We start from the raw sequence: 19,416 nt of genomic DNA on the forward strand, positions 1-19,416 counted from the left end.
TATGAAAATAGAATATCTGCAATTTCAATGAACATTTTTAAACTACAGAAATGACAAAGAACATATCACTAGAAGGGTTTTAAAGAAATACATTTATTGGCTCAAGTAACAATTGTATTTTATTTATTAAGGATTATGGATTACTTTTTCGTGAGGGAATTTTTAATGTCAAGTCTTTCTTCATGGCAAATTCTGTTAATAAAGATGCATTTGTGACCTTTGTATTAATACAATCATGCAAAGCACATAGTAGAGTCACACTAAAACAAAGAAAATGAAAATAAATAAAAAATAAATGAGGCAAAGAAAAAGCAATTTTTGTTGAGATTTTGCTTATTTTCATAAGATATTCTTTTATTGATTTGTAAACATATCTATTTTGCACTATACTCAAATACTGTACAAAATTGCAAGAAATGTCACTATTTGACTATTTGTATTTCTACAAAAACATCATTGTGAAGGTGCATCTATTATTAAAAGTCAGCTAATAACTGCTAATGTACAAGTCAATTGAAAGTATTTTAGATTTGCCAGAAATTTTGAATCTAAGCATGATACACAATTGTTAACTTTTATTAGCATATTTCAGGGACATAATGGTATTTTCAAATAGTAAAAGAAAAATAAATTTACCCACTAATAATTAGCAATAATATAAAATTGTAATTTTGTTTTGAATTTAGTTATGCATTTGTGTGTGTGTGTGCGCACTCGCACGTGTGCACACATATATTTGTGCACATGAACCCACAATCTGTTGGTGATGTCTTAAAGTTATGGTTTAAAAATGTTCAACACTTACCAAAACCTCTGGTATACAAAGCTGTTGTAAATTTGAGTCAGTGAACTTTAAAGTTGCAATTTACAAAAGCAGATTTACATTAATACTTATCTGAAAGAGATGCTTTCAAGACAGAAAAATGTGCCAACTAACTGCCCTTTCCTTTATAATTAGTGGCTTCTGAGTCCTGATGAAAAGAAGCCTTAAGGCAGAATTTGCAGTAAACAGGAAAGAAGAGAATCACATAAGTGCTATAGTCTGGAACACCTATGAATTCTCATCAGTTGGAGTTTTTGGCACAATTTTCTAATCCAGTATGAATGCTGCTCCACAGCAGCCAAACTGGATTCACTTTCCAGTCTCCAGCACCAAAATAAATAAATAAGATAAAATAAAATAAAATATTTAGCTGATTCATTTTAGTTCAACACATACCTGGAAAGAGTATGACACATTTGTTTTCTTTTTTTTTTTCTTTTAATTTAAGGTAGTCCCCAATGATTAAAATTTTGAAATAGTTGTGGAATCCCAATTATTACTTTCATATAAACTCTGAAGCTAAAAACATAATGACCATGACATCCCAATAGTTATGAAATTGTAGGCATAATTAACATCCTGTCAGGGTGACTCATAATTGTTTGAGCTTGTCATGCTGTAATATGTACATGGCTATAGATACTATACAGAATAAGTAAAAGCTGATTTCAGATTTCTAGTTTTTCTTCTGCGTGTCTGAGTCAAGCTTCCAATTGCATTAGCAGGGATTCTGTGCACTCATGAAGGGAACTGATGTTGCATATATAAGGTTCTGCTATTTGGAAGTATTCATCTTTGAATGACAATGTTATCTTCTATCATAGATAGGCAACAGTAGAAAATAATCCTATTTAATACCTAAATTAAAAGGTTCCATAAAGGGTGATACAGGATCTCCACTTTCATCATTATTAGGATAGGAAAAAAAAATCAGGTCATCTTAAATCCACTTGAAACCAAGTCCTAGGGGAAATCTTTAAAAAAGACAATGGCTCTTTTGGCATGGGGTGCTCTCTGCCCATAGTTCCATGAGTTAGCAAATGCATGTCTCCATTAAAGGTCTACTGGTAAGCTACATCATTATATACATACTGTACATATTGGTTCACAAATTAGCAGTTATTAGTCAGACTGTACAGAGCCAAACACCCAAGTTTAATGTTCTATACATCCCAAAGATAACTTGTATCTAGATTCAAGGACTGACCCCTAACACAGGCTCTCTGTTTAAATACGTGGCCCAGTAAACTAAATTAAATGTACCAAACAAAACTGGGAAAACTATTCTGGACATTCTGTCAATTTTGCTAACACTATTGAAGGTTTTCTTGGCTTCCGCTGGCTTATTTTCCGGCTTCTTGTTGGGTTCTGGCGTGGTTGCGCTCTTGGAGATGGTGGAGAGTACTGGATCTTTTGAAAGATTCGGGGCATAATTGGCAACAGCCACCGCATAAGCATTGTTCTGTATCATGACAGAAGCTTTTTCTTTTTTCTATTGAAAAATACAAGAATTAACAGTGTGGGTTGAGCTTGCCACTTAGAATTTTCCAAACTCCAGTTCAAATTCTGAAGAAAAATATCCTGATATGTATCATTACCCATTAGAAAAATGAATTTAGGAAAATAAATGAAACAACTTTATTAAATCCCAAAACCATTAGGATTTTATCTTAGACTAAAATCATGGTGTTATTTTTTAATCAATTTTGTAGTTTTCATGGAAAATATAACTATAATAAGCAATACATATTTTTACCTATGAGTCACTCAAAAATTTGTTGAATTAATGAGTGAATGAATAAATGAAATGAAGAAATATTTTAACAAGAGGAATGGTCATCTACAATAAATTAGCCCATATTTCTAACTTGATAATAGAATTCCTTATGTTAAAAATCTTACAGCAACACTTTGCTAAGATGGTAGGAAATTGTAACCTTATGCAGATGGCAGTGTAAAATTGACTAAAACCATTTAAGGAGAATGAAATCCAATTCTTGGGATTTCACCTAACTCATCCCCAATCTGTTTCATTTTCTAATTGCGAGTTCACCTATCGACAGCTCTTGCCTGGGTTATGTTATCTCCTGTCTGGATGAAGCATTTCCTTGTGCTTTTCCTGAGTGGCTTGACCTTGGTTAAGTCATTAGACACACTATAGCCACAGGGATCTCTTTAAAACATAAATTGGATCACATCATTCCTATGCTTAAACTTCTTAAAAAAATATCCCCTGAAACTTATGACAATTCTCACCATGACTTCTCTTTATTCATTACATAAAAGTCTTGCTGAAATAACTTCAGTTTTCTGAATAACTTCCTCACTTTGTCGCCTCAGACCATACTACTTCCCCATCTTGGAATGCCTTCTTCTGAGCACATTTTTCACAAGATCAATTCCCTTTCATATTTTGTTCAAGTTTAAATGTCATTCGCTCAGAAAAACCTTTCCTTAGTCTCTCTATCTAATGTAGTCTTTGTTTATCATCTATATCCTTTCAGAGCATCAAGATTTATTTCTATGATGGCATTTTTAGAAAGTGTATAAATTCTTAGATTTGATTGGCATCTTCCTTTTTCATTAGGATCTAAGTGATGAAAGTTGGAACTGCTTCTTTCTTGTTCATCTCTGTAACCTTGGCGATTCGCACGAGACCTTCCATGAGGTAGGCACCCAACAAATAGGTGAATTAATGAAATCTAAAAGCATAAGTGGTATTTATCTTTGTTTCTATGCCAATATAAGTAAATTGTGAGTTATCTAAAGGCAAAGAAACTTGAGCTAGCTATGAATTATTCAAAAGAGTAAGACCACAGATTTAAGGACAACTACAAATAAGTTACTTTAATAATGAATCCTCAAAATATTAAAATAAAATAAAATAAGGAAGGAGCTCTGAAAGCTCAGGAGAAAATAAAAACAGGTCTGGATTACCCAGGTTTCATGGGCAGGGTTTTTCCTACTGACAAGATGTTCTTGCAGATCTGCTTAGATATAAAAGAAGGGATGAGGGATTACCATTTGGAACATTATAAAAGCTAGAATAACAGCTCTCCTTCCTAGTGATGTGTGTAGTTTCATGTAACAAATGAAGCTTAATTGCCATGTGTATTTCTAGTAAGAAAATAATAACTAACACTTTTCCACCCTAGAGTGTGTCAGGTTGGCAAGTCCAGGGTGTCACCTCTGGGCTAGGAAGCAATTTCCATTATCACTCCACGTAGTAAGTTCAGAAATGGAGGCTAACCAGGTCTACTGACCAGGTAGTCTGTCTGTTTAATGCCTGAAAAAAATCACAAATTAGATGTGTCTGACTTCCAAACCTTTGCTTTTAAGTTATGTTGAATGACCTATCTGAGGAAGTTGTTTGAAACTTGGGAGTAGATATTTTCTTTCCTAAAATATCCCAGTTGAAATTTATATCCCTGTGGCAGTCTTCAAAAAGAACTTGGCAACTCATAAAGGGAATAGTTTCCATTGGTTATACTATTATTTCAACTACTTCTGAACATCATTCATGATGAAATCCAATTACATTTATACAGAATTGGGGTTTTGGAAAGGATCTTCAACCTTTCCCTTCTCTCCCTGCTTCCATCTTTGGTTTGAAGAAAGGGAGATAAGAACAACAAAGCTATACTGGACGCTTGTAATAATAATAATAATAATAAGTGAACTAATGTATATTCTAGCCACATTAAGAAATATGAATTTTCTTAGTGGAGTGCAGAGACAATGATCACTATTATATTTTGGACAATGACTACTGGCACACAAAATGCATAGATAACAATTTATTATGTATTAGAAGGAAGAAGACATAAACATTGTGTGGAAAAACTTAATGAAGTTTTTGTGGAAGTGATACATTTAAGCTGGATCAGGAATTATGGTAGGATTTAGACATTTAGACAAAGAATCATACAATGTACATGTTTTTTGTTGCAATAGGAGGCTATAGATAGGAACTCTAAGCCAACATCCCTGCACTTGTATACCCTTCAGTTGCACATATGAAAAAGTCATACTAAAATCATTTAACAAACTTTAGAACACAGCAACTAACCAGTAATCAGTATAAATACTCTGACCGATCAGAGTGGACATTAGTGGTAAATAATTTGAAGAGATCTGCCAGCTGGTTCACCAAATATCAGCCTTGCATATTTATATGTTAGCAGTGGTTTTTGTTTCATAATAACACTGTGGTTTCTATAAGAAGAAGTGTTAAAAAAATCACTTCCAAACTTATTTTGCCTAACTAAGGTTTTATAAACAAACTCAGTGAGCTAGTTAAGGACAGAATTCACCTTAGTTTTTCTTCATTATTCAAAATATGGCTTCAAAACCTGAATAAAAGTAGAGAAGGGCTTAGCATTAAACACATGAGATGGTGTTGGCTTCAAAATGCTCCCTTGGAACTTGGAAACTTTACCATTTTTAGGACCAATATCAAGGAAAGTGTAAAAGCCATATGGTCTATCTTCAGTCAAGATCCAGGGCTGGCACCTGTAATTTCTTACCAGTTCACTGAATGAAAGGCAGAGCCCCCATATGGTGCCACATCTCCTCAATTCCTAGCATAAAAAAAGCTTTCTTGGCTCAGGATCTTACAAAATCTTGTATTAAGGGAGAAAATAGTTTCCCTGTGTCCATTTGAAAATAATAATCACAGATCTACAGTCAAGCACTGTTTTCTTTGTTTAAAATTAAATGTGCATAGAGGAAAAATACTATTGAACTCACAGATGACTTAATAATTTTAAGATAACCTAAAACAGAGCATTCAGATTAATTCCTCGTATTTTATTATTGTTCTTTATAAGACAGATTTGACAGTGATATTACCAAAGAATAGACAAACCCTTAAGCCATTACTAGGAGATATTACCTTATCCTATTCAATACAGGATTCTATTAAAAAGGACTATGTTGAGAGAAATTTTACTGTAAAGAGCTCTTTGAATATCATGCATGCCCTGGATCAAGCCAGACCATCAGCAGGCTGAATACTTGGGCCACATGACTTTGACCTCTCCAAACTAATTTCCCTACTTAGCATAACCCTTAGATTGCAGACCCTTGAAAAAAATAGTACAATGAAACCATTGTTGTGTTCACTGTTCAAAAGAGGACTCACTGCCAGAAAGCCACTTTTTAATGCCCTTATAAAATTTTCATTTGAGAAGTAGGAATGTTCTAGTAGTTCTTACTACCTAATGTTCCATAATCTAATTTAATCCGATGCTGTATGTCTATTTTAAGGCACTTAAATAAGCCACTTCATATCACTTGGAGGATAAGGCAGCTATGGCAGAAAAAAAAAATATATATATACATACATGTATATATATATATATATATATATATATATATACACACACACACACACATAAACACACACACACATAAACACGCACACACATAAACACACACACACAGAGAGTGGGTTTCTGAAGTAAAAATTTAAAAGTAGCATTAAAAGTAAAAATTGGAATAAATTAGAAGGAAAATCAAGATAGACTGACAATGCTATCTTCTTTTAATGTTGAATAATTCATGATTTTTTGATGCCTATACATGGATGACCATTAAAATATCTCCTGAATTCTTTTTTTTAATATTTATTTTTTAGTAATAGGTGCACACAATATATTTTTTATATAAAATTTTATATGCTGAGGATTGAACCCGGTGCCTAATGCATGTTAGGCAAGCACTCTACCTCTGAGCCACAATCCCAGCCTCCACCCACCCCTGAATTCTTAACCACTATGTTTCACTTCACTTCCCCACCTACACATACCTCAGGTAATTAAAATATAAACTATCTAGAAATACACTTAGCCTAAATGCTCTCACTTTCTGCCCAAGTCTGTATATCATTCCGTTCTCCCTGACCTGTGAATGGTACCATAATTCCACAGGAACTGGTAGTTAACTTTACACTGGTCCTCCCATCAGAGACATTTTATTTTCTTACCATCACCAGACTAACACTGACTCAGTTGTGAGTCACATGTATTGAGATGTCACTTCCTGTTGCTGGTATTATATAGCCCTTCTATTCCTTTCCACAGCACTCTGGCACTTATCTCTATATTGTACATGTGTAGTTTTTTTTCTCTCTCTCTTTTTCCCTTCGCTTAATTGTAAGCTCCTTGAAGGCACAAACTAGGTGCTGCAAAGCTCCTAGCATAGTTCCTGGCACAAAGCAGAATCAAAAAACATTTGCACAATGATAAGTGAATGATAGTTACTTGAATGATTTTTATGATAAAATGCATATATACAATGTAAAGTATAACATAAGAGACTATGTTTATAAGAAACAATAAAATCTTTGTTAGATTGGTAGAAACAGAATTCAATTGCTTTTCTACAATTCTATTATGTAAATTATCTCCAGAGTCCAGAATTTTACCATCTAGAGACATAGAAGAGTGGAAGTTAATAAAATAAGCTCAATAAAAAAATAATGCCATGGACTTTTATTTGTGACTGGGACCCACATAATGAAGAAGGGAGTGGAATTGGGTTTACAAACGAAATTAGTAAATGACATCTTTATATACTAGGTGGGGGTAAAAGTGTAAACTATGCTGTTATGTAGTTTGCTGACAATTCAGTTGTCAGTGAAGTGGAATAAAAAGGGAATGTAACTCATAATGATTCATTTTCAACATTCTAGATGTTTTATAAGATTCAGAATATTTTTAGTTTATTACAATATTAGAGTCTCTCAATACATATTTAAAATGCCAGGTCAGGTAACTTCCTGACTACAGAAGTCAAAATGTCTTACACAATGGTGGCAAACCAAATTTGCCTTTCTTTCTGTAGTAGGGAAAATAATGTCCTAAATAATTTGAGCAAATGACCTACCTATGATGTATACACTAATGATATGACATGTTAAATGAATGAAAATAATAATTGCATGGTTCCAAAGTTGGAGAGTGTCTCAGAAATTGTTCTTTATGATTAAAAAAAAATGGGCTTCTTATATCAAGCACTGCGTAAACAAGCTTTGGAGAAAACCCGGATCTCCAAAGTACAAGTTTATGTTCTACCATTCCATGTCGCCTTTTTACAGTTACTGAGGCTGCTAAGAAGCCTGTTATTTGTAAAACAAAAACATGCTTCCTGGCCAGATAATCTATGGCCAACTGTCTGCTAACCACCCTGACTAAGAAAAGTGATACTTACAGAAGATTGTTTGAAGGTTAAACAGTCCATCCACTTCTCTAAGTACTCTAAAGTTTTTCCTTGGATTAAACTGGGCCATGAGAAAGCTACATACTTGGACCATATTAGTTTAGCGCCTTGAAGAATTGCCTTCACTGAGTTGTATGTTAATATAATGCCTTCAGCTTTTATTGAAGGGGACTACAAGAAACATCAATATGAAATTCATTACTGAGTTTACTGGGAAAAATTTGACATCACTTGCTACAGTAACCAGTTTTCCCTATGATAAACCCCACGTGGCATTTTGATTTTAAAAAAAGCAATTTCAGGATAAGAAAAAGCTTTTATCTGAGAAAATTTGTTATCATTATTTGATTAATGAAAAAATAATTCCCCCCATGTGTTACATTTGTTACCAAGAAGCTTAGAAATTGAAACTCTACTACTATAGCTGTGGACTGCAAGCTAATGTTGGCCCAATGGTGGATATGTCGAAACCTATTTTCTTTCATCCTGGTTTTCTATTTCTATTTTAGTTAATTATAGTTTAAAAACATGCATTCTTTGTTAAACTGCCTGAAATTCTTTTGGAACAAGACAAGATGTTTAAAATGGAAATAAATAAATAAATACACTTGAAAAATGTGATGTTTTCTATGAATTAAAGTGACTCAGAAAACAATGGCACATTCCAAAAGAGTTTGGATAGTATGTTGATATGTCTGTATCGCAGGTAATTTTTTATCTCTGTATTCCATATTTTTCTTACCCAGTTTAGACTTACTGCCCCAGATTTATGAAAGCAATCTTAAGAAATTAAAGTTAATGAATTTTAAAAAACTGTAACTCAATTAAGCTATGTGCCAGATGCTGTGCTAGAGCAGATACAATAATTAATAAAACAAAACTTATTTTCTCTCATATATTGTAACCTAGTGATAGAAAAAGATTTACTGACAATAAAACTAGAGATTAATGAGATGTTATAAAAGGAATTTGTGCCAAGTGCTGTGGAAATACAATGGGAGATGTCTATTATATTACTCTGGAAAGTTTTGAGGTTAAATAATATCAGATAGATCTTAAGGAATAAAAAGGAATTTGGTATTCAAGGAAGGAAAGAGAGAAGATTATTGCAAGAGGGCTCAGGGCCTTAATATATGCAAAATACTGTGCAAAGGACAAAGAAATAATTTATTAAAATCAACATCCTTATCATTATTATGATTGGTGAAGGAGCTGAAAAAAATATGCAATTACAAACTATGGTAAGGGGTCTACTGAAAATTGGAGGGCAGCGTACATACTTGCCACCAGGTCCTAATTATTTTTGGACTACTGGTGCTGAGAAATTTCCTGAGGAATTGACATATGGGCTAGGGATGAGCTGGTTGGGAATAGCAAATGGCTGGGCAGTATGCTTACTGGTGCAGATAATCCTCAAAATATTGTCAGCAATATTCTTAAATAGGGGACCTCACAGTAAAAAGTAAAGCTTAAGCAGCATCAAAGAAAGCTGAAAGGATTGTCTTTGGGAATTAATAGGAACATATGCTAGAAAGGCTGGATCCACTGTGAACTCTGGCAGAGAATATGAAAACACAGAATGAATCATGGCAACTTCCAGGATATGAGGGAAGGAAGCTGGTATTCTGAATTCTGTTTTAAGAAGACAAATAGTTTCAGGGCTGCCCCTGAAATAGAGTCCTGGGGCATAACAGCAGAAAGGTTCAATAAGATCCCTAGAGAAAAATGGAAAACTATCCAGTCTTAAATATGGAGGCTACTCGCGCCCCTCAGTTACAGGATAGTAAATGGGGGAAAATCAGATTACAGTAGGCTAAGAATTAAACTGAAAGTAAGGAATTTTTTTTCAAAGTTTGAGTGGAGAAATGAAGGTAGAATCTGAGGAGGGAGTGCTGTTGTTTATTTTATGGAAAATTAAGCATGTTAAACATTTTCATAGGCTAAAAGAAAGCCATAAAATGGAAAAGATTATTTTGATGAGATAAGAGAAAAAAAACATAACTGATGGAACAAGTTTGATAAAAACCACAGACAGAAAAGATTGAAGAGCTGGAATGGTAGAATTAGTCTTGGACTAAAGAAGGAAAATTATATGTGAAGGAAGATTCTAGAAGTATTTGGAAGTTACATAGATAGGTTCTTTTGTATACAGAAGGGCATAAAAATTTAGAGTTGGATTCTTTCATCCAGCAATACAGATTTAAATTGATAAAGTATTATTGTTCAGTTTCACAAACGAGGCTAAAAATAGTGTAAAGTCCTTTCCACACTAAGAGAGCAAGGTAGATTCTATTTTCTAATACAGGGCTCAAAAGAAACTTGAACATATAGGAGTGAACCTGCTAAACCTGCTAGTTTATTTGCAAAAATATCTATAAAAATCAACATGACACAATCTACAAGCAAACAGTGGATTGTTAAATCCATGTTTAAATATGTTAAAATATATTTACTGTTTATAAAAATACACAATCAATTTATAGCTCTGAGGTGTGTGTGTGTGTGTGTGTGTGTGTGTGTGTGTGTGTGTGTATTTTTTTTTTAGGGGGTAGTATTGGGTATCGAACCCAGGGTGCTTGGCCATTGAGCTACATCTCCAGATATTTTTATTTTTCATTTTGAGACATGAGCTCACCAAGTTGTTGAGGGCCTTACTAAGTTCTGAGACCGGCCTCAAATTTGTGATCCTCCTGCTTCAGGCTCCTAAATAAATGGGATTACAGGTATGTACAAGCAACCCCATCTTTGAGTAGTTTTCCTTGTGAGGTCAATTGATACTTGCTATTTTACAAATTTTAAGTTTTCTTATACTCTTTTTATTGACATATAATTTAATTGTATCTACTTATGCTCACAAAAGCAAAAGACTTCCTTCAGACATGTTAGTCTAAAAGGACACCAATAATGGGCCAGGTACAAAACTCTTTAAATCAGAGGTAGACTGCATTGAAATTTCTTTTAGGCAGAGAGGCCATCTTTAGGACTTCTAATTAATTTCTTCTCAGTTCTAAGAACCTGTTTTTTTTTCCTAAGGTAAGTTTAGGAAATATCTCTCAAAATCCATGTGCATCATGAAATTGGATAGAGTACCCACTTTTAAATTCACTGTTATAAAATGTTTAAAACCTTTTCATGAAGGCAAAGGAGTCCTCTTGTTGGATTTAAGATCAGAAATTCATTTATTCAACAACTATTTTTGAAGTTTCTCAGTGTCAGGCACTGTGTTAGTCACTCTACCTGAGGAGAAGCCAATACAAACAAGCAACATGCCTCATGTGTTATTCTAAGTAAACCTCAGAACTAAAGTAATGATGTTAGTTGCTTTCTTCAATATTAGATTGGAACATCAACAATTTTAACACAGATTTATCTTGTCCATGTGGGCAGACAAATCCAGTATTGGTTAGTACTAGGTTATTGCATTTAAAAATTATTAAGAAGTTTTTTTTAATTGATCAGGACTTCAGTTTTCAAGTGGAAGAGTTGAGAAGGTAATTATTTGATAGGCCTAATCAAAATGTCAACTTGATTGGCACCACCAAGTATTGAAAATAATACACCAAATAAAATCTTACAACAAAACTTTATAATTTATCTTTTGTAACATATTTACGAAGTACTAATATTCTATCTTAAAAATGTTAGTACAAAAGAGCATGTGTGACTAATGCAGCTAAAAAGAAGTAATTGCATAGATAAAATGAAAAGTTTTACACTATATGGGAAATGAAAACATGAATCAACCATAAAATGTAATAGAAATGCTGAAATAGCCTAGAAGTTAAGCATAGAAAATTGATCAGATACTTTTTAATATGTATTAATTGTATCTGTTAGTAGGCAAGAAGAAGAGTTGATAAAATGAAATAAAGCAACACTCTCTAAAACTTCTATAGATGATGAAATTTAGGACAAAGAAGCAAGACTTTTCAACTAAAGCAATCATTATATATATGTTTCAAGGGCTTTATGTGATAGAAATGAAAAATATACATTCAAATAATTAAAGAAGAAATAAAATCAGCAAATGTTATTCTAAATTTAAAGAAATAAATTTAGTAGACATAGAGTTGAAAGAAATTCTCCAAGTTAAAGTCTCTACTATTATTATGAATATTTTATATCTTATTATAATCCAAAGCCTTCTCTTAAGGAAACAATTATTATATCAAAGAACAAAATACCCACTAGCTTCATTACTTGCAACCTAAAATAATAATATTAAAATAAGTTAATCTTAAAAGCAAATAACTTTTCCCATTTAGACTATATAAGCAATTTAAATTCCTAGGTATTCTAGCACCTACATATTTATTCCACATAGTATGGGGAAGATATGAATTCTATTTGGGCTTTTACAACCAAGTGACAAAGAAGGGAAGAGGTGAAGGATACTCATCCCATTGATAGAACTGGAATTCTATTACAGTGAAGTTAGTTCCCATTTTCTTTTCACAATCTCTCCCCTTATTCAGTGTAGTGATTTAGGAGCATGAACTTGATGGTCAGATACACAGATCTGGATTCGAGTACACTTACTAACCAGCTGTGTGAGCATGGTCAAGTAAATAACTTTACTAAGCTTCAGATTCTTCATCAGTAAAAAATGAGAATTAAGGAGAGACCCTAGTTTTAAGATGGCTGTAAAGATTATGTTGAGAGAGCATATGTAAAATCTTAGCACAGTGTCTGACACATAGAGCTCAACAGACGCAGGAGAGTGGTTTTAACAAGTGTTACTACTGCTACAGGCACTCCTAAAGGATTTCAGGCAAGAAAATACTTTGGTAAACATTGATATGATATACAACCATATATGAATCATATACATATTTGAATTTCCCTTAATGTCAAATTAATATCTGCCACAAGGCAGATATGTTAGGGGAGTCTATTAAGATCAGAAGGGAGTTCTCACTTACCTTGTCATTTACTACACTCTTCCCATCCCAAGCCCATCCTCTTTTGGTGAAATAATTAACAGTTGCAAATTCAATTAGGGCAGAGAACACAAAAGCATAACAAACAGCAATAAACCAGTCCATGGCAGTAGCATAAGCCACTTTGGGGAGAGAATTTCGAGCACTGATGCTCAGAGTTGTCATTGTCAGAACAGTTGTTACTCCTGCAAAAGATAGATATTAGCAAGAGACTGTTAGAACCAGTTGTTCATTTTTATATTGTTTCTTTTCCTAAAAGCTATCTTTGGATGCCATTTTAATTTCCCCAAAATTACCTGGTTTAAGAAAACAGTGCAACAGTGTTTAAATAGTTTTAGTTTTTGAAGTAATGACTCCTGAACATGCCTTCAATTTTCATTATTTTTCTGTGTAAATTATCTTTTTTTGTTTTGTTTTGTTTTTAGCTAGTTTAGGTTAAAGAGACTGACAACAGTGACATAAACCTTCGAGGAAAACTCGGTACTTTAAATTGACCCATTGCTCATTAACATAAATTTAAAAATGGACACACAACTCATAATAATTTGTTCATCAACTGTTGGAACCATTCTAAGAGATGAGCCAATCACACACACACGCAGGTGATCACAATGGAACTATGATTAAGTTCTTCATTCAAGTATGACTAATAAGTATGAAATTAATTCTGGGTTGCTCAGTGTTATCAGAATAGTTGTTTTTCTTATTGTAGCTTAGAATCTACATGAAATAAAACAAGGCTCTAAAAATAAAACCTTATAAAAAGTATATACCTATTTTCAAAGAATACTTTATATCCTTGTTGGTTTAAAATAAAATCTCATTCACTTTCTAGTTTTTCTGCCTATGGTCAGGACAGTCACACTTTTTAAAATAAAGGAAGGGGGTGACTCAGGACATAAGTTGTGCTATCAGCACTGAAGACAGCCACAATCACCCATTTTATTAGAGGTCCCATAGACTGATGAGATGTTTACTTTTGAGACTTTTGTACAGAAGATAAATATGAGACATATACACACATATACACATATGTAAATAGATGACAGAATTTTATATGTACACATATGAGAAAAGTTACTCATTATGTGAAAATGTACTTAAATTCACCATCAGCCAAGGAAATTCAAAGCAATAATGAGATTAAAAAAAAAAACTATTATCATCAAAATACTATCAAAACCATAAAGGACTGATACTGTGCTGATGTTGAGGAGAATGGAAGGCAACAAATATTCTTTTTCATAGTGATTACAAGTTGGTGTCATAGCTAAGAAATTGGATATCAAATTTTGAGTATGATATAAGGTAAATATCCAATTTATTCTTTTGCATGTGGATAGACAGTTGTACCATCACTATTTATTGAAAAGGTTTGTTCCCCACCATGGGATCTCTGTTGAGAATAAATTAACTTTACTTACATGTCTTATTTCTGGGCATTCAATTCTAACCCAATGATCTCTATATCTATACATATCTCTATATCTCTATATCTATATCTATATATCTATATACAAGTTTCACACTATTTTTGATAGTCCAGCTTTAGGTTTATTTTTCAGATCAATAGGTTGAGGTCCTTTCTTATTCAACATATAATTCTTTTTCAAGTTTTTTTTTTTTTGGCTATTTGTAGTCCCTTATATTTTCATATGATTTAAAAATAAACTTGATCTTTTTTGCAAAAAAAAAATGTTACTGGAACTTTGGTGGTTATTGCAGTTAATCTGCAGATTGCATTGGGTAGGTACTACTATCTTAAGCATATTAAGAGTTTCAAGTTTTAAACATGGGATTTTTTTCCATTAAAGATAGAGAAACTGGATAGATATAGATAAAATAGAAAATGTTTCCATGTTTTGTTTTTTTTCATTTGGCAACATCTTTTGCCTTCAATGTATAAAATTTTCACCTTCTTTGTTGAAATTTTTTATAGATGTTTTATTTGCTTGGATGCTAATGTAATTGGAATGATTTGCTTAACTTTATGCTCAGATTTTTCATTGGTGGTGTATAGAAATACAACTGATTTTGTAGGTGCATTTTGTACCTACAATTTTGGTGAATTTTTTTATAGCTCTAATATTTTTATGCTGTTTACTAAAGGAAGTTTCTATGTAGAAGTTCATGTCATCTGCAAATAGACTTTTACTTTGTGTGCCTTTAATTTTTTCTTTCTTTCCTAATTGCTGTGGCTATTGCCTACAGTATAATGTTGAAGGAATGAATGAGAATAGACATTTGTATCTTGTTCTTAATGTCAAGGAGAATGTTTGTAGTCTTTCACATATATTTCTTAAATACCTTGTATCAAGTTGAAGAAATTCTCTTCTATTGCTAGTTTATTGGGTATATAAAAAAAGTTGTGTATTTTATCAAAAGGTTTTCTCTTTCTGTTGAGATAATTTTCATTTTTTCTCTCCATTTTCCAGAAAACAATGTTGAATTGCATTGATTAATTTTTATATTTTGAACCAACCTTAGATTCCTGCAATAAATCCTACATGCATATGATATGTAAGACTTTTTATGTTTTATTTTTTAATTTATTTATTGGTTCTTTCTAATTATACATAACAATAGGATTCATTTTGACATAATTATAAAAGAATAGAATATAAGTTATTCTTATTCAGTCTGCAGTAATTCCCTTCCCCTCTCTTACTTCCTACCCCTGTTCTCTTCCCTCTTATCTATGGATCTTTCTGCTATTTACTTACCAATTTTTTCTTTCTTTATTAGTACTTTGTGAATGAACTTGATGTTGAGATTCACTGTCATGTATTCATATATGTTCATAGAAATGTTAGGTCCACTGGCTTTCCCTATCCCATCCCTCCTCTCTTCCCTTCATTCCCCTTTGTCTACTCCACTGTGTGTTTAACCCTTTTTAAATGTGTCTGGCCTCAGTTTGTTTATATTTTGTTGAGGACATTTGTGTTTATATTCCCAAGGAATATTAATCTGTGTTTATTTTCTTCCTGATGATTGCTTCCTCTGGTATCTTGATAATATGGCATAGAACTATTGAATGTCCTTGTTATTGTTTCCCTGTAAGTTGAGTTGTAAAGTTCCCTCTTGTTTTCCTGGTTTTAGAAATTCAAGTCTTCTTCTTCCTCCTTTACTTATTTATTTATTTTTGTACCAGGGATCCAATCCAGAAGCCCTAATCACTGAGCCACATCCCAGTCCTTTTTATTTTATTTTTATTTTTTACTTTGATACAGGTTCTTGCTAAGCTGCTTAGGGCTTTGCTAAATTGCTGAGGCTGGCTTTGTACTTTGATCCTCTTGCCTCAGCCTCCTGAGCCATTGTCGTCTTCTCCTCCTCCTCCTCCTCCTCCTCCTCCTCCTCCTCCTCCTCCTCCTCCTCCTCCTCTTCCTTCTCCTCCTTCTTTTCTTACTCTTTCTAGTTAAAGATTAGGAAATTTTGTTTATCTTTTAAAAATCAGCTATGGTTCAATATTGACATTATCTATTTTTATTCTCTAATCCATTTATCTCTGTTCTAACATTTATTGTTTCTTGTTGTTTTGAGTTTAGTTTGCACTTACATTTCCACTTTTTAAGGAGAAAGGGGTTAGGTTATTGACTTGAGATCAATTTTTGTTTTTTTTTTTTTAATTTTTATTTGTTCTTTTTAGTTATTCATGACAGTAGTATGTATTTGAACATATCATACATACATGGAGTATAACTTCCCATCTTTGTGGTTGCGCATGATGTGAAGTTAAACCTGTAATGTATTCAAATATGAACATAGGAAAGTTATGTCCAGTGAATTTTCACTATTTAACATTGGTATTCACAGGTAAAAATTTCTCTTTGAAAAATGTCTGTGTCATAGTCCATAAGTTATCCTAAAGTTTTAAAATAAATTGACATATAAAATTGTATATATCCATGGGATACTATGTGATATTTGATACATATATACATTTTTAGTCAAGTATTTTCTAATTATATTTATACTATATAGGTAAATACAAAAGATAATATAAACATAATTATTATTTTAACTCCTTTTCTTTCTATCAGATTTGAAACATAGGTGCATAAGGCAGTAATTATATATCTGTATTGATTATATATGTATACAATATATAATGATATAAGTAGTGATATAGCAGCATAAAGAAGGGGGCTGGAGCTATATAAAAGCAAAATGTTCACATATTATTAATATTTCATCAATAGTGCATGCTAGATTGTTAAAACTTTAAACTGCAAGACAAACACTAAGAAAATAATTTAAAAATATGTAGTTGTAAATAATAAAAATTAAATTAGTATATTTCCTGCTGCTGTTACAAAACACCTGAAACTGGACACTTTATGAAGAACAGGATTTATTTAATTCAAGATCAGGTGACTGAGATGAAAGGACACTGATTAATTACTCAGATTCACTGGAAGAAATAAAGGACAACAGTAAATTATCTGAAGATATCCTTTAGCAATTTTTGTAGACCAGGTCTGCTAATGACAAAACTTAGTTTTTGTTTTTCTAAAGATATTTAATTTCTACATAATGTTTGAAGGATAGTTTTGTTGGATATAGGATTCTTAGCAAGCACTTTTCTTTTCACAACTTTGCATATCATATCCAACTGCCTTCTGGTTTGATTCTTGAAGATTTGTTAAGGGCTAATTACATTGAGGATGCCTTTACATGAAATGTCATTTTTGCAAAAGTGAGTTTTCTCATTTGATGCTGTAAGTCTGATCCTTTTTAAGTTCAGGCCCTAGGAGTCTCTGTTTTTTTAGTTGAGTGATCACCTAATGACTAGACAGAACTTTCCTTAAACACCTGAGGAAAAGAAACAAACAAAAACAAAAAACCCAAGCCGTAATCTTTGCCATATAGTTCTGTGTGCAGTTCAGGCTATGTTTTCAACATTCAGCCAGGCTGCTTATAATTCTGCCTTGGTATTTACTTCCTGCTTGTATAAACCCTCAAGAACAACCACAGGTGAGAAAATAGGGCTTATTCCAGTCTTTCCTGAAGTTGTATAGAACACTGGGTTACATATGTGGCCCTATAGACTCCTCCAAGAAATATATCAGTGCTTTTCAAAATTCTTGTGTAACATTTCATTCTCCAGCCTTTCTGACGAATTTTTGGTTAGTCTATTATTTGACCCAGATGTTGTCTGTTGCTTCAGTTAGGATAAAACTAAAACATTCGTCTATAGATACTTTTAGTGAATGGGAATTCTCTGTCTGGCAAACTAAAGACAAATGTTTGGACAGGGTCTCCATGGAGCCATCATTCAGATCAAATGATGACAATTCTGAATGAGCAGTTGTAGCCAAGTTGAGTGGCCAAAATAGAAAATGGACTTGTGACTGATTTCTTATTGTTTCACATTTTTTTTGTTTGAAAATGAAATACCAGGAAAAAATTAAAGGATAAAATCTATAAGGAGACTATAAGATTGTAACACTAGTTACTTATGGGAATTAATAATGAAGGGATTTTATTACTACTTTTTTCTGTGTTTTATTTTCCTGCAGTAAACATGTTTTCCTTTAAGATAAAAACATACAAAAGTTTTTAATTTAAAAAGGGATACTTCATGTCATCTCTCATTTCTAATTCATGTGTAAATTCTCAGGACAACTGATGGATGCCTAAATGCTAACAGACTTTTTAAAAAAAGTTAAATACCTCTAGTATAAAATAAAAGTTCAAATGATGGAAAACCATAGATTAAATTCTGTTTCAATGTCTATACTTGTATCTTAAAATTAGATTTGTGTCTGTTCATTCACACTAATAAAATATTATAGCAATTTCAATATGAATTTACAGCAAGGCTGTTTTTCACTATATTCAAATCTCCCCTCTATCTAAATTTGTTTTCTTTCATTTGATTTTGGAATTTTGACAATAATACTGATAACATTATCTATAGGATCCTTCCTTCCCTTCCTACATTCTTTCCCTTTTACCATTTAACAAGGAAGACAAAATTTTTATGTTAGCTCTTCTGCTTACTGCTTCAGCCTCGCCTGATCTCATTACACTGTAAATAGAGCACAGCATTAATAGACAGGTGATGTACTTATCTGGGAAGTTCACAAAAAAACTGCATGTGTCTGTCTTCCAACCCTGGGCATTTTTCTACACCTTGTAAGGTATGATATAAATGAGTGCTCCCTTAACGTCCCTTCAACAGACTGTCTCTTCCTTCATCAGCTCTGTGTGACCTTCACAACATATCTCCCCTATGGAAAACTTGTTTTTCTCTTAGCAAAATAAAAAAGGCAAATTTTGGTGCTCTCAGCAAAAAAATTCCTTGCTTATATCTGAAATGTATCTGATCATTCCCCTTGCACATACAGTAACATATGGCTTTTTAAAATCCTAGTTCATTTTACATATTATTTCTTATTTAAGGTGTAGATGCCAAAAACATTACACATC

At 32.6% G+C, this 19,416-nt stretch overlaps 1 protein-coding gene across 3 annotated transcripts in view; it reads right to left on the bottom strand.

The window, feature by feature from the left end:
- Positions 1 to 2,018: 2,018 nt before the first annotated feature.
- The window catches only part of Gabra2 (gamma-aminobutyric acid type A receptor subunit alpha2), a 126,636-nt gene continuing 109,238 nt past the window's right edge, over positions 2,019 to 19,416 (bottom strand). For 2 of the 3 annotated variants that reach the window (XM_076864134.1, XM_076864133.1), the window contains 2 exons: positions 12,967 to 13,169; positions 2,019 to 2,315 (listed from right to left, as the gene is read on the bottom strand). In XM_076864134.1, coding sequence (XP_076720249.1) covers positions 2,019 to 2,315; positions 12,967 to 13,169 — 500 coding nt within the window. Of the gene's footprint in view, positions 2,316 to 8,035; positions 8,216 to 12,966; positions 13,170 to 19,416 lie in introns of all 3 variants that reach the window. The other variant, XM_076864132.1, reaches the window with a different exon arrangement.

Source organism: Callospermophilus lateralis, chromosome 8 (assembly GCF_048772815.1).
Source record: "Callospermophilus lateralis isolate mCalLat2 chromosome 8, mCalLat2.hap1, whole genome shotgun sequence".
Classification (NCBI taxonomy): Eukaryota; Metazoa; Chordata; class Mammalia; order Rodentia; family Sciuridae; genus Callospermophilus; species Callospermophilus lateralis.